At 34.6% G+C, this 17314-nt stretch overlaps 1 protein-coding gene across 1 annotated transcript in view; it reads right to left on the reverse strand.

Annotated features, from left to right (window-relative positions):
* LOC113500520 (centaurin-gamma-1A) overlaps positions 1-12765 on the reverse strand; it is a 175147-nt gene extending 162382 nt beyond the window's left edge. Inside the window, exon 1 of the mRNA XM_026881351.1 lies at positions 12192-12765. Coding sequence (XP_026737152.1) covers positions 12192-12387 — 196 coding nt within the window. The 5' untranslated portion in view covers positions 12388-12765. The remainder of the gene's footprint in view (positions 1-12191) is intronic.
* Between the last annotated feature and the right edge of the window lie 4549 nt (positions 12766-17314).

Here is a 17314-nt window from a genome sequence, read left to right on the forward strand (position 1 = left end):
AATAGTAGTAGGAAATTAATCAAAGTCTTCCATTTACCTACTTTTCAGTTAGGCATTTAAAAATAAATTGAGCAAGGCGAGACAACACTGAGCCATCACTCATTAATTAGAACTCTACAGAAGGTGAACATTAAACAGTAATTAAAGGCTAAAACGGTAATAATAAATGTCCCGGAATAACACCACTTTGGGAGAAAATCTATTAAATTCGCTTACAATCAATCATGTGATTATTGATGAAATACGACAAATTTTAAAGATACATTCTGAAAAGATAAAGTGTGCTAGTGACGGTGTAGTAATCGCTATCGTAACGTAAATTCTTAAAATACTATCACCAATAGCAGACTAAGTTATTTTTGAGTGCCACAGACTACTTATTAAACCGAAAAAGGGGTGGTACTTCCCATCAAAGAAGGCAATGGTCATCTAGTACTTACCTATAAAGTGAAAAGAAGACTTGCCACTACTGGTGGTTCAATATTCAATTGGTTGGTTCAACAACAATATCCGTCTTCTTACTGCATACGCAGAAACCGTAGAAGTGTTCAAGGTACACTAGTGATGTACGCTAAAATAGTACTGCCAAGACAGAAACAAATTAAGCTATATTTGGATATAAACTTGTGTGGTCGTCCTTACAAGAAAGTCTGAAACACGTGGGCAGAACCGGAATTGTGTCCTTAAGTTAGTTTCGTTAGAAATCCGTGTCATGCTAAAATATACCTTGGAATGTCGTTGCAAAGAAGAAATTAGCTTGTGTCAGTTTTTGTTAACAGATGTATTCATATTTTCTGGTGTTATGTTTGTAGGGACACGCCTACGTGTTGAAGACCTTTAAGATGCAAACAATAATGTATGGTTTATCCTGTCATGGTTATTAGCCTGCTGGAATTTTTATTGAGAGTTCGTCTTTAACGACTGCATAATCGTCAGCTCTCCTAGAGCGCTTTAGCTGTCCTAAGCTCTTCATATTTCCAATACCTAAAAATGATAAAATAAAGTTGTGTGTATAGAAAAAAATAAAGGTGTTAATAAAATAAAACCATTGAAATTTATTCAATTAACCATTACATTGAAATCGTAATACATAAGCTTAAGCACCAGTGTTTTCGTTCACAGGAGTAATTGTATTCAAACATACATCCCTACTAATATTATAAATGCGAAAGTAACTCTGGATGCCTGTCTGTTACGCTTTCACGTCTAAACCACTGAACTGATTTTAATGAAATTTGGTACAGAGATAGAGTTGCGTTGAGAAAGAACATAGGATAGTTTTTATCAAGGACTTTTGAAGAGTTCTCTTGGAAATGCGATATAACCGTCCTCGACGCGGGCGAAGCCGCGGGCGAAAAGCGAGTAATACATAATCAGTTTAAGCCAAATTAAATTAAGTAACAGAAGAACAAGTTAATGAATAACAATAACATTATAATTAGTAGGCTAATATACCGTTTACCTCGTGCGTCCAAATGAGGAGTTATGGTTAATTAAAGTGGGAGGAGGAACGAATTATCCACGCATGTTTCTATTGTTGCCTTGAACAAAAACATATAAGTTTTTATTTAAAGAAGCGATAATTGGCTTCGAAAACATGTTTGAAGACCCCAAGGATGAACATTTGCAAATTGCAATTTTTATGGGAGGCAAGCAATGATGCCAATTTATAACTAGGTAGTTATAAGATTTTTTGCTAGTGTCAATGCTACCGTTTTCTTATTTCATTGAAACATTTAGAAGAATCGGTTGTCTGTCAGACACGTTTAGAACGGAATGCGTGCAGAAGTGTAACGAATAAAATTGTCTAGACCAGTATTGCGTCGCCATTAAATCGAAACACTAAAACAAATAAAAATATACGACGTTTATCCTAACAAAATCTCGAAAAGCATTTTCACTGACAATTAAATAAATGTGAAACGATTTAACAATACTTGAAACAAATATTCTTAGCTAATTGCCGCCATTCCCTTACTTTCACCCGGCAATTTGTAATTGTAAAGAGAATGAATAGCTTAAGTATTTTATCAAAGCAGTGATAAGATTTCGCATTAATTAAACTCTTAAGAGGTAGGTTATGTACTGAAAGGATTCGATTTTAAAACACTCGCTGACACGACAACAAATATCATTAATATAATATAGGAAAAATAGCATAAAAACATAGAGAATAATCTCAGTGATTCAGACTTTATTGCACTACTCTGGAGCGTCATAAACGTGATAGTGATTGAGTCATAAGGATGGACATCCGAATCAAATTCGATAATATTATGGGTTACTACGATCGACGGGTTTGTTAGTAGGTATATAATATAGTCCAATAAATGTATAGAGAAATAGAAGCCAAGAAAACTAACAGCAAATTCCTTTGACAGCGAATCTTAATTAATATCAAAGTCATTCGGAGATTCTGGTAAAAAATACATGTTTTCTACTACACAATCATAATCAACACCTCATATGATGCGTGAACGTGTAAACTGTAATTTAGTTCATCTTGTTTCCATTAAAAACGGTCTGTGTGCATAACAGTCAATCAGACGCAGCAAAAAGTACAAATTGGTTAATAATTCAACACGACGAGTTCGTTACACTGAATGACGAGATAGGTCTCGAGTTTTGCTGAAACGAATTGTGTGAGGTGATATAATAACGACTAAAAGAGTTCCACATGAAAAGAGGATTTATTTTATAGGACCGCACACAACGATCAATATTTATATCGTCTGGTGCGTCAGACACTGAATATTTTCAAGTTTATCTGGCATTTAGTACAGACTTATATCGGATATTTGTTTCTAATTATAGATTTCACATAAATCACAGTATAATCTGTACTTTTATTTCTTTTAAAGAAACCTCTTGGCCATTAAGAAATGCATTTCTAGTGTTCCCAAACGTTTAAATCACATGCACAAAGACTCCCAGATTCAGAACCAGAGTTCGTGGATCACAAAAAAAATTTTCTTCGTGGTTCGAACCCTCAGCAGGTCGCGCTGTGGGTTCGTCGTGATGCTCGCAACTTAGCTATCCGTGCAGTCAAAGTACTTCAAGTACGTACTAAGGTGCCTAAATAACAAAGTCTGTGTAACTACCACACGGGTACTTGTAAGTGTACGAGAGAAAATCCGAAAATTCCACAAGTACACTCAGGATCAGTCCAGTCTGATCCGATTTCATTGATTACAGAGACGAACGTCAGTACATGTCCGACACGAAATAACTTTACTATACGCCAGTACCATATTCAGGAACGTCAATCAATTAAAGTTTAGTATTCCCTGTATTACTGAACGTGTCTGCACACGGAACATTGTAGCTTGTTTGTGAGCCCTTTGTTCGCAATAACAGTTAGGAAGTAATAATATTAAATAAAATAGCGCTTATCTTTCACAAAAACGTATCACAATGCGGTATACGATGCAGTACCAGTGCAGAACTCATATATTTCCAAATGAAAAAAGTTGCTTAAACCTTCAAGGTAATAGATATTTTATGGTTTGCGTTGGCAACGAACGAGTAACCTCTCACTATTGTCTATCCTTACCTACATGAATGTTACGTATTGCATCAAGAGCATTTCGGATTACACCGCCGGTCTATAAGATAAATTTCTATAGTGGTTTCCTAAGGCGATTAGTGTAGGGAAATAATTGGATTATTTAAAGTATAGCGTCGGCTTTTGTTTTGCCTCTAAGCCTGCGAACTACTTGAACACAGAAGGGAAAAATAAAATTCAATACACATTGCAATCGAAGTTCGTTTTGTGCTTGGAATTTTTGATTTGATCTTTTATTGTTTCCACTCCCGTTTCGCAACGACTAAAAAGTATGTCCTGTAGTCTACATTTTGTTTTTTTTTTCTGTTATATTACTTCCATTTTACGAATGTCAGTGCTAATTTTGTATTTCATGCTACGGACGTGCGACAGTAGTATTGATTCGTTGATATCTGGCGTCGGAATGGTTTTTTTTTTAACTGCCATGCATAAAAAAACATCTGCAATACGATTCTCATGTTTCCGATAAAAGTCGGATATTCACGTCAACTCTTTTTTTAATTTTATTATTTCACATATTTATACCAAGCCTGTAAATATTAATGCCACATAAGCTGTCGTTATTTCTACTTTGTAAACTATGAACTGGAAATCTGTACAAAGCTACGTTTTGTTAAGTCTTTTGAATCCCTTTTGTACGTGGATTATAAAGGTACAAGGTATAAAGGTAAAGGTATCACCCTTCTATATATACCCTTTCATATTAGTACAAACTTGTGTTGTACTTAATTCTTAGTTAATGCGTTCTTCGGCCTTTGAGCTGTCGTTAACATTTTCTGGCAAAAAGAGCCAATTGTATCTAGAACAGAATTTCATAGTACAGTAACATTTATTTGAAAATTATTTGGCACAAACCGTAACATATTTTTTGTGCTATCACCCCGGAATAATATAAATCGTTTTGCTGTACACGCAGAATATCGCTCTCAGGATTAGTACAATATTTATAACGTAGGTAATAATTCTAGTACTATCACATTGACCCGATCAAATGCCACGTTTATAAAACAATGCATAAATCCTCTTTTGTCAAATGTAACAAGTACAAAGTAAAGAGGTTATTGTATTAAAGGTGATATAACATGGCCTTGAAATTCGTCAGTACTAAAGTTTTTAACAAAAACCGGTTTAAGTCGTCAACTTTAGAACCACGTGCCAGTATTATTTATAATGTAATCATATTTAATTTGATTCATTGTACCATACACACAGCTTCTGCGATACAATTTTTTGCTACTTGTTTCAAATTCCTCTAGTTTAGTAGAGTTAGTTTAAGATATTTTACCATTATGTTGAAAAAATATAAAATTTATTTCCCCAATACTTCGAAACTTCCTTCAAAGTTACATAGAAAACAACAGAAAATCATGGTGTTTGATAGGAAATTATATTGAAAAAAAAACTTAAATTAGGAAATCAAAATATTTTCATAAGTTATGAACTTCCCCGAAACAAATTTAACGGACAGGTAAACGTCAAACAACAATCTAGGTATTAATAACTTCAAAAGAGTTCACTTGAAGTTAATTTAATTTTCCCTTCAACTCTATTCTTGTTTAATAAAACACTCCATAATGTTTTTCATACCAAAATTTTATGACGCTCCAAAATAACTCTGTGTCGTCCTCCTAAAGATGGACAATCTTCTTCTAACCAGGAAAGAATACGCAAGAACCATATTATTACGATACTAAATAAACTTAAGTAATACATAATTCGAGCAGGTGATACTTAAAACGTCAGGCAATATTAAGGTACATTTGCATAAATTCCTGTAATGCGTCCTCATAATACGATAATATTCATCATACGGGTGGATTAATGTACGCGTTGTAAGTACATATAACGTTATTAGAGCAAAAGACGCAGTTGCTTATCCTCATACATAGTACCGTCATGAAGAACAGATTTTTCAAGAACAACTCGTAAAATAGCATTATAACATCGCATTGGGTAGGTGTAAGGGTGAGCGTAACGTTTATTTAATTAATATTAATTACTTCAGCTAAAACGTATTTAGAATCAAAATTTATTGTATTCTGTGACATTTGACATTAATTAGTTATTTGCACGTCAGCCACCGGAGGGTTGATTCGTATTCACCTTGGCTCAGGAGATTAATGATGCAACGGAATGTTCAATATTAAATCAAAATTGAATAGGGCGGATCTCACTGGCTATGATATTAACTGAATGGAATTGGGAACAGGCAATCTCAAAATCAAGAATTTGCTGATATTTTATTCTGAGCACACTATTCGAGATTTATATTTTCAGAGAATTTAATATCATAAATTCTTGCTAACATAAACGGACAGATAATTTGTAACAAAATCATATTGTTACTTTAAGCTAAAAGAAACAAGTGATATTGGAATACGGGTTTTCTATTTTAAATATTAAAACAGCTCTCGTGCAAAAATTACCTTACTTACATGACCTACTTTTGTATCAAAGTTTTCGAAGTGAATTCTCTTGCTGGCTCTCAGCCAAGCGTTTATTTAATTAAAAAATCTGTTTCGTATGTAAGTGTTGGTGTAGAGTGGGTACTTACCGACATAAACCTCTAATGGAATATCGTATAGAACATTTCGTATTTTTCGGCGGGAACGAACAAGTTACACGTGAAACATTAGTATGATTTATTTTTTACATTTTTATATTTGATATCAAAATGTGAAAACTCATTCGTCTTGAAATACCTAATTCATAATGATCTAAGTACCTACTGTCTGAATAATGTGTATTGCGAGGACCCTGGTACTCAAAACTCAAGTTAAATCTTACCTTGAATCCCAGTGTTCAAAAAAAATGTGTGTATTATTGTATGCCATAGAAATCTAAATAATAAGGTAATGTCTATGGTGTATGCATAGTGTTTTGTTTGTAATGTGTACTTTTATATGAAAATTAAATAATAATAATAATTATTATATTTAGGCCTCTTTTATGGCAAATCAATGGGAAAGAACAAAGGTGAGTTCCAATCATCATTATACCTGCGTTAGATTTGAAGGGTCAACAGGTCAGGCGTACAACAAAATGTTAGAAATGCAATGCAAAGAAGAAACGGAGAGATCTTCTTTATAGTCACATCACGCCACTATCACTTACTTATTATTTCCGTTTCAATCACTTACAAAATAAACAATCTGTACTACTTTAAATTACATCAAATACTATGACTTCTTCAGTAGTTTACCCGTTTCATGGCCAGTGGTAGTCAGACTAAAACCAATTTAAGGTACTATCTATTCCCAGTTACCTACTACACCTGTGTCAGAGTACAAAGCGTTTATCATCAAACTGATGTATGCACAATATGCACATACGTTAGTGGGTAAAGCTAGTTAGAGCCGGCCTTTTGATCTGAGCTAATCGCCATGCAACATCAGTGCACTTAGATACTTCGAGATCAACTTAACGTCAGCCTATTGGCTCCATAGTGCACTTGTTGGAAAGTTCCCGGCCACAGTTGCTTCAAGATGTTTATTGCTCAACAATAGAGTGCTTTTCATAAGGTTTTATACCATTTTTGTTCTATAATTTGCAGTTATTTAAGATACATCAATACTTACACAGCTATGTAGTGCTGGTAAGGCGAGTCTATTGATATGAATTGAAAAAAAAAAACGACTATATTGTGTTTAGCTATATCTAGTTAGTTTAAAAGTACCTGATGCAGTCCAATGAAAGAAAAAATACATACGCACACATTAGAAAACCATTTTAGAGTAAGTGAAAATAAATAATGCTAAGAAAATAAAATGTGTATCTAATTGCACGTAAACCCTGTGTAAACCAAAGCAAAATCAAAGAGTGCTCTGTTTGATGTCTTTTTCAAACAAACTACGTGTTTGAGGGATAAGAGTAATGGTGCGTGTAACGGGAATATTACACATAAAACGGTTTTAAAATTGAACTAAGTTTAGTTAGTTATATTTTCAGAAATGATGACTTTGGTGTCTGTTTCAAAACGGCACATTGAGTTGCAATTAGAGTCGACTTTATTGCCTAATAAACAAGATACGCGTTGAAATACATGTGCAAATCTGTTGGTATTTTTGATATTATGGAAATCGCCATAGACGCTTGCAGCTTTTCTGTTCTTCAAGTATTTGATCGAAATTCAGACTAATACCATAATCTTGATGAACTCTTCGTTAAAATCCAAAGTTTCCTAGTCTTTTCACAATTTACTTACTTCTTTCTTAAGCTGTCTTTCAAAAGTACAACTCATATTATTTCTATTGATTTGATTAGATATAACTCGCCCAATATTCCCACAGTGACATCGACGCATGGATGAGTTGTCGATGCAAAACAAACGTTATCTGAGTTTATGGCTTTATCGATAATGCAGATGTTTGCTTATATACGCTGTGAAATTATATGAATACTGTATACATTGTGAATCATTCTGGATTAGGTAAAACAAATACTGTCTGGTTTAGGCGAATTGTATTTGGTTGACAAATCGTTTCTGACAGTACTACATTTAGAGAACGTTATAGTTGTGTGAAAAGTTCTAAATACTAACATTGAAAATTTCAACACTTTCTCGCGTTTTCTAATGTCTATTTGTCACGTTTTGAGTAAAGGAGGGAGCATGGGACCGGTAACTAATCTTATCTACTTAACAATCTAATAAGTAATGCTAATAATAAACCCGTGATAATGAAAATTGTTCTCGTGTCGGGCTTTAGTCTTTCCTTAGAGTTAGAACACAAAATCTTGAAGTAGATAGGATCATAAAACAACGGACCGATACGTAATTAATACAATTTCAAGGGCCTATCGAGTCAACGATCCAAGATAACACTCGTATAACAAAATCCCTACCCACTCAGGACTTGAGAGCAAGCCCCGGGCCTAAGCACAATTGGCTCATCGTCAACGTTGAGTGCATTATTCAAATTTTTAAGGGTGCGCTGGCAGGCTGCCGACTTATCAGACGATGCTTACTTAACTGCCATAACACACTACCGCAACGAAACGCAGTTTGCCAAGTTAAATGTCAAGATCGTGATTGCCAAGGCGAATTTTCGAGACCTTGCAATAGTTGCTAGCCAGAATTTATTGTGCGTTTCAAAAATGGAATCGTAAACGCTTCGCGTTTGGGTAACAACATTTCTTACGAAACATGTTTAGAACTCACAAATTCCAAGTCCAAATTGGTCTGAGAAACGTTGAATTTTTTATGCTCTGCACTGTAGCCATAAAACACAGGGAGCTGCAGCTGATTAGATTGCTAAATTACAGGAGGACAGCGCGGATTGCTTTCACGTTTGCATAAAGCGGATTTTCGTCTGGAAAATAGGGATTCTTCGGAAATTTATGGCATATTGATCAAGCTAAAATTCACAAATGTATGAAAGAATCCAGTTTGTGCACCAGCACCTGTATCAACAGACCGCAAAGTCAATGCAACTGTGTTCGACTCAATATTTGGGAAGTTAAAGTTAGAAACCACATTCATTTTCCGACGACCTATTTCGCTCAGTTTCCTTGTCATTCAAACATAAAAGATTCATTTTTATTCTCAGGTGGGCAAATAGATTCATCAATTTTATATTGTCACGAATAGATTGCATTTCCTGACCTACATTTAAAGAATTGCAACTGCGGTTTTCCATTGTATTGAATTGATTTCAACGAAGCTGACGGTTTAATCTTAACTTTGACACTGGCCAAAAAAGAACGAATGGAGCTGGTAATTTTAAAACCAATCTAAAAACGCCTGTTACCAGATCAGTTAACCTAGCAAGTATGTTGAGAATGTAAGATACGACAAATAACATTAAACAAGTAACAATTTAATAAAACATTAATTCATACGATCTCAAACAGACGTAAGTATTCTCATAACAAATTAAATTACATATTTTAAACGTTTGTAATTCTTGGCATAACTTCAAGATATGCGAGGTATCAAACTATGCAAAATGAAAATGGTTACACGATTCCTTATTTAGTGTATTTTGACCTTAATTTGATACAGAATATTTTGTAAATGCTTTGAATTTTGCAAATTTGGGGTAACAAAATAAGGTTCCGTGATGCTTTGGTGGTTCATTATTAAACAAACTTTTAATGAACTTATTTGTCACCAATAATAATACATATCCTTTCTACCTATTTGTATTAAATAATTTGCGTTCTTAATCTTCACTTCCTGAAATTTTAAGTCATTTGCTGTTCTCGGTATGACCATCTTAGTAAAAATGTTTATGGATGGATTGATGAATGTTCGCCTACCGATTGGACAACATTAAGTTTCAGATACTTTGCTTGAATAGCGGGTATAACAGCCCATTTCGAAAAGTCTCAATGCCGTCAATGGGCTTGACAAAGTAACTTACCTTACAAATAACTATATTTCACTGAGATACGAAAGTCATTAGAGGCAAGAAAATAAATCAGAGAAACGACACACTGATTGCCACTTTATTGATTTGAAATAAACGTATAATAACTGGTCATAACAGACAAGTAGAGTGGCACATTGCTCATAAATCGTTAACCTAGAAATAAACTGTTTTGCTAGTAGCTCGGAGATAGCTAGGTCCGGCGGTCACGCGCACTAATGATCATTAATTACAAATATCGATCGACACATTAACATTTAATTTGGAACATACTTTATTGCCCGTTACTGTTAAAAATATTGTGTGTGATGAAATGAATTAAGTAATTAATGGTTTCTCATCTTCCTTAGAAAGTCAGAGTATTGATTTATTCTTTTTTTTCCATTTCACTGCATTATTATCCCAAACATATTTAGTGAGATGCTATGATTTGAATTGTTATTCGATGATTCCTATTTCTTTCGGCAATGAGAAAAACGTATGAGCCTTCAATCTCTTAACAGCTGAGCATGAACCAGCATAACAACCTCATGACTGTCGAAGATCGAGTATGAGCCTTGACTCATCCAAGTTAATGTAAGAAATTTTGGTAATGTCTGTACAATATAACCTCCTATTCGTATCTTCTTTGATCAAAGAGACATTAATTAAGGGAAGTGCAGTAACCGATTTTTAGTTTACGACGGCTGATATAAGAGAGGTTTCAAAGGCGTACTGTAGTAATTAAAGTGCCATTTTGGCAATGAGCTGTACTGTATCGTGATCTTGTTGCAGACGATTAATTTCCTTTACTTCTGTAGCTGTTACCTTAATTGCAACATACATTTAGGTGTTTGAAGCTGTTCTAGTCTTTTCTATGTTTATTAACACTGTTCACGGGTACAGTTACAATCTCTTTGACTTTTTGGTTTGAATGCTGGTAGAACAAACATTATCTCGGTTTCTTCTAAAGCGACATAGCGCTTTAAAACCACTGAACGGATTTATAAGAAACTTGGTGCACAGATAGTTTGTAACCTGGATAAACACATTTTTAGTTTTTATCTCGATTTTGTATTCCTGTCGGAACATTTGCAGCGGGCGGGCGCTCGCAGGCAGCAAATAATTTTAGCGGGCTAAAAATTTTACCATAGCAACTCAGAATTGCGTTGTTCAGAATAGTTTGTTGAGTAAATTACTATTTATTTCCGTATTTTTGCCTTTGGGTATTGTTGTCTTTTATAATAAGAAATTCCCCGTTTAAGCGCGGGTAACACTGTAGGGGCACTGCTTAGTAATAAATATTAAAAGTACAAAGCTTTAGGGATAACAATAAAAGGGCTTAAACAGGTAGTCAGGACTTCCCCATAGATAGTTATTTAAAATGTAGAGCAGTTATGAGAACTTATGTTTACTATAAAGAACACAAGGTTATCATAAGACGAAAAAGGTTTCTTGTAGGAAAAATAAAACGAGTTTTCATGTGGCCGTAAGTCGTAACGCCTAGCCAGTGGTACAATTAAATTATGACACGTTACTGCCGTAATAGGTAATGCAATGTGTAGTCACGATAAGTGCCTCGACATTGCAATTACTAACTAGATCATAACCTACAAACCTTGGCATTGGTACGAACAAACAGCCTTGTAGTTTCTTAGCGAATTAACTAAGGAAAACGTATAATAACCGGACAATATAGACTGGGACAAGGGCGCACGAGTCAGTATTGTTTAACTGGAGAAAGTATCACATTCTTATGATATACATACTTACTTGTCCTATACATATATCATTAGCGAGGATATTGTTTTCATAGATGCCTCCGTTATTACTCGATAAGTATACTTAGGTACGTGTAATAAATTAAAAATGAAACTTGTTTATTTCGGCTCACATTAAGCTCCTACTTTCTGATTAAGTTTAACGGTATTACCAGTATCCAAAGACCTTCTACAAAAATAAATACGGAAGCGAGTTTTGCACAAAATTGTTATGGTGTTTATTATTTTATTTCGTATCATAATTTTATTTATCATATTGGGTTAGTTAAGTAGCTACTCACGTAAAACCAATTCTTGTGGTTGCTTGTATTTGTTACAAGAACTAAACAATAAATCAAACGAATAAGTTACGCAGTACAGCAAGCAAAACACACTCGTATTAATCGTAAACACAAGCGGTGCTTTATTAGGTTATCCAACGTGATTTATCTAAGTATAAACAACTCAGCCGCCCGTAGAAACCGTACGATAACATGTAAACAATCAACCAGTACCAACCTTCTATAGCCACGACGTGGTCCCTTATCTGCTGGGCCAGCAATGGATCAGGTACCAACTCCACAAGGTCATATAGAGCGTAGATAGAAGGATGCACGCTTTCGAATCTCTGTATCTCCTGTCGTATGGACAGGGACGTGTTGAGACACGCCTGGGTGTGTTGCCTGCTGCACATCGTGCCTCTGTAGCCCAGCATTGGGCCAGCGAACCTCAAACCTCGGTAAACACAACACTACACTGGACGATGCATTCTACCAACGCTTACTTAGCGACCCGTCGCTCATCGCGCTGTACAAAAACTTTACCAAAAATCACTTTTGCGTTTACCAACGAGCATTCAACAAGCTTGGTACACAATAAACACTACACACAGTGATTGTATTGGTTATGATTGTGATGTAAATAAAGTAAACAACCAATCAACGCGTGTTGCAATGACAGCGGCACGAGTCAACCACCCCGGCGGCGGCCATTACCGAACTGGCGGTACGCGTGTGGCCGAAGGGATTTGTCAAAATATTAGTAAACTAGTAACAGCGCCATCTATTGTGGAGACTTGATAGTTAGCAGATGGAATAACTTTAAAATAGTACCACGTATTGTTAAGAGATGTCGCTTTTGTGTGTTGAGTAAAAGTGTTATAAATTGGAATAGAAATGATAACAAAATGTATGAACATAATTTGTGCTTGTATTTGCTGGAGTTGTATTCTCATATTTTAGAAAACTGTTTTTAGTAACACCTTTTTCATTAGTAAACTATTATTTAGTTACAAAAAATACTTCAATAAACTCAAGATAACTTAACTAGCACTTAGCACTTTATTCACAAATGATCAATTTTAAAATAATAAATTTGTTAATATAAATCTCATATTTATTTGAATGAATTTCAGTTATCTACTTCGTATTAACTACTTTCGCATAGAGGAACCGTTACTGTGAGGAACTTGTTTGTCTTATCCACCCCAGCGCTTAACACACCGAGTATGGTACTCATTGTTATACAGACATAACTAAAACTCTCATAAAGACTTCGTCACCTAAATGCCTATAAATTGGGTACTTAAGCTTTACTAAATCTAAATGTTATACTTGGAAGAAGAAAAAACTTGAACTCTATCAAGGTTAGGTATCTACCAGATTGAGTTTGTTAATAAGGTGTAAAGGATTATCACCTAATTGACAATAATTACCGCAAGTGTCACTGTCACATGACCCTTACGTTTATTTACATCGTGGATGTTAATAAAACTAAAATATTTAAGCTTAATCTAAAATCACGTGAGTCTTAACCGCCAAAAATTGTTAATCCGCGTGACTAGACTGACAAAAAAAAATGACTTAACACAAATTGCACATGTTTATCATTATTGACTAAGTATAGCTATTAACCACAGTTTTGCTTTTACACCCGTAGACCAGGTAAACAAACAATACTTAACCAAATCGAAATACGAGGTCTTTAATACTTGTGTGAACGCAAAGTAAGTTGCTGAAGCACTTGTACTATGGAATTCAGATACAACGAAGGTGGCACAAACACCCAGACCCGAGACAATGTAGAAAATGTGAAATGTTTTACATTGACCCGACCGGGGATCGAAACCGGCACCTCAGAGCTAGCTACACCTTGAATCGTCATATGACGCTCTGGCTTGCAAGTCATATACCACTGTAAATACCATATAAATCGTGCAGGTATGTCAACTACTCTAAAAACATTCCTACCTCATTATCAACAATTTCGCTGCATCCTCATTAACTACACGTTTTATTCAATGTATAAAACACCTACGTTTAAATTAAAGCCGTCTGTCTGGCACATGTCTCCCTTTGATAAATTCATTTAAAAATGTTTCGCAACCGTGAGTATACCAAATTATGAACTTAATGACATTTTAGATCTTTGCCTGTCTACCTATGTATAGGTTTCCGTTTTCTAAACTTTCTTGCCAGCATTGCGACCTCTATGTTTGATTCGAACTCCTGAACGGCTTAATAGACGAATATTACGTTTTTTATGTTTGAGTTGATTGATACAGATAAAAATAGAGATAGTATTTACCTTCCTATGCAGATTCGAAAAGCTTTTTGTTTCTTTAGGTAAACTTGTCACAATTATATTCAAGAAACTCAGCGTGCACGTGTATTTATATAAATATTTACTGTAGTAACATATTCATTTTTTTTTCACCATCGGAAAGTAGAGATTTCAACGAACAGAAACCATACCAACTTTTTGAAAAAAGCTGATATTTTGACGGGTGAATTTTCGATTGAAAATTAGGGTGTTTTTTTATTTATTTTAATTCAAAATAAAGTGAAAAAGTAAATATTTTTAATCAAATAAATTACAGCGTTTTTGGGACACAAAAAGGTGAGTAGGTAAATTTTTTTTTTTTGTATAAGATCAAAATAAAAAAAAACAAAAACTAGTTTTTTTTTTATTTTTTACATAAATTTTGAGGTTATGTGAAAAAGTGTAAATACAAAAGTTTTAGATCTTTTTATTACCTACAACTTTGCTATTTGACGTTTTTCGATACGACTTTTAGTTTTGCCGGAAATCGAGATAAACCGTTTTTTACCCATCAAACGTCACCCCCCTTCCCGACCTCAGATCGTCCGTAATTTATTTTTCCTTTCATTTTTATAATATTCCCCTCCTTTTCTAATGGGTTTCATCCTACTATTATTTTTTTTGGTTTTAAAAATTATCGACCCTTGTCTATAAACTGTAACTCACTCTTAGTTTGATTTCTTTACATCATTCACTTACATATATTAGGAGATAATATCAACCAAGCGTTACTGCATCAGAAGCCAATGCAACCCAATCCAATAAATATACGAATCAGCCACATATGAAACTCAGACTGCACGGTCAGCCGAGTGGTTGGGGTCACTACGCCAAAAGCACTGAGACGCAACGTATCGCGGTTTCGATTCCCGCGTGGCACAAGCATTTGTGTGATCAAAAAAAAGTTGCCCTCAGTCTTGGTGTCTTTGTTTGTGAAAGCCTAGCGACACTAGGATTAAATCCCTTAGTGCGAGAAATGTAGTGTAACAAAATGTAGAGGTATGCCAGAAATGGGAATTATGCTTTGGTTCAACAATGGAACATATACTTTTAATACTTTGAGTCTTTAGTTTTGTTAAACAAGAATTTACTCAAATCACAATGATAATGGAATTATTTATTTTATTAATGAACTACTTATAGGTGCCAGATATGAAAATAATGTTGATTATTTTTGTAATAAACAACTCATTATGTATTGAAATTACGACAAGCCGGTTATTGTTTGACATGTCAATAAAGATATACGTAGTTATGATGGAAATACATGTAAGTAATTGTAGTAGAATTTGTTTAATTATCTCATTCGTTCTGTTTGTAAACTGATTGTAGACTCAAGGTTTAACTGCATTCTGTTACAGATCAGTGGTCCGTCGTTTGAGTTAGTTAAATTATAAACAGTAAATTATTGGCATTCTTGATGTTGGGGTAGATGCTGATTGCTTAAGACAAATTATTTGTTTTTGTTTAAACACGACTCCCGCACTAATGAATTTAATCCGTGTGTCGCGGGGGCTTTCACAAACATACAAATCACATGCACAATGACACCCAGAACAAGCATTCGTGGATCTCACAACTACTTGTCCTACGCGGGGATCCAACCCGCGACACGATGCGCGCAGTGGGTTTGGCTTGGTGACCTCAACCACTCGGCTATCATGGTTTATGACAATGTTGATTGCTAACGTTGGTTAATACTTAAATCATTATGAAAGTTTAATACTGTAAGTAGTACTGTACTTTTTCTGTAAGGTATGTGCGCTGTGGCTGCATAGCAAATTTGCCGGGCAAAGAAGATTTGAAAAGCAAAGGCTTTTGACTAACAATGGACTGTCCTGGTTCTGCAAGTTATGCATAAAATATAAGTTATATAAAATTTTCTTCTTATTCCACTTATTAGCAGTTTTCATTTAAGATTGTTACTAACGTAGATTATAAGTTGTGTGTACTACTAACATCATAATATGCATCAAGGTCTGAAAAAATGTTTTTTTTTTTTATTAACAGATCCGTTGACCTAAGTAAATCAGTTATAAAAAAAATACTTGTCTTGCTTCCAAATGGAAATCTGTACCCAGTAGACAAAAATGAAAGAGATGAATGATCATAAAATATCATAGTCAGATCCTAAATTATGGTGTACCTACAGTAGGCACGTAACTATTCAAATTCAACGTGCCAGACAAAGGCCGGCCTAGAACTAACAGACCAGCTTTTGTGAATTCGTGTCCAACGGGAATCCGATGAATCCCTTTTATAACTTTTCTACCAGTCTTCTTTTGTTTCCAGATAATACGAGCTTAATGCTTAAGCTGAGGCCACACTTAGACCTAAGCTATCGGAAAACTGTTTTGCTTTCACCTTAAAAGCGATACGATATATCGCAGCTACCTACATGAGTAGCGAACACCTTTTGATTTATTCTGTTCTCAAATATTAGATAATTACGTGCAATTGGCTACAATTCCCAATATTGAGATCTTTCCATGATCATAACGGTATTAGGTCTAGATCATGTTCCACCAGTTTTCGCGCTATGTACTTGAGTGCCTCCAATTAGGTACCATCAGACTAAGCACCTAATTTATGTCATGCATAATACGTAATTAGATCAATTGTGTATTATTTAATGGCCTAAAAATTAATCTTAATTACCAAATTACCCAGAAAATGTAGAATTAATGTTTTCGCGTAACAAAAAAAACTTTATTGATGATTTAACTGTGACTGGTTTTACAATAAAAATCGCTAGAAAGGTTTTCAAAACTATAGGTACAAATCTATCTGTGTCAATTTAAATTTATCAACACCGGCTAGCTTCAATTCAAATGTCTCCACTCCCGAATTTGGTACACATTCAAGTATCCATTACGTTAGACCGTTGCAACGAATTGCCTTCAACTATATATTTTCCAAAAGAAAAAATATTTATGTCACAATATCAGCTATCATAGGCACTATAGGAGTAGGTTTATTTTTTTTAATCGCATATCACTTATTGGAACTTTCGTTCTCGATCGGAGACCAGTGACAATCCG

The sequence above is a fragment of the Trichoplusia ni genome, chromosome 14 (assembly GCF_003590095.1).
Source record: "Trichoplusia ni isolate ovarian cell line Hi5 chromosome 14, tn1, whole genome shotgun sequence".
In the NCBI taxonomy this organism is placed as follows: Eukaryota; Metazoa; Arthropoda; class Insecta; order Lepidoptera; family Noctuidae; genus Trichoplusia; species Trichoplusia ni.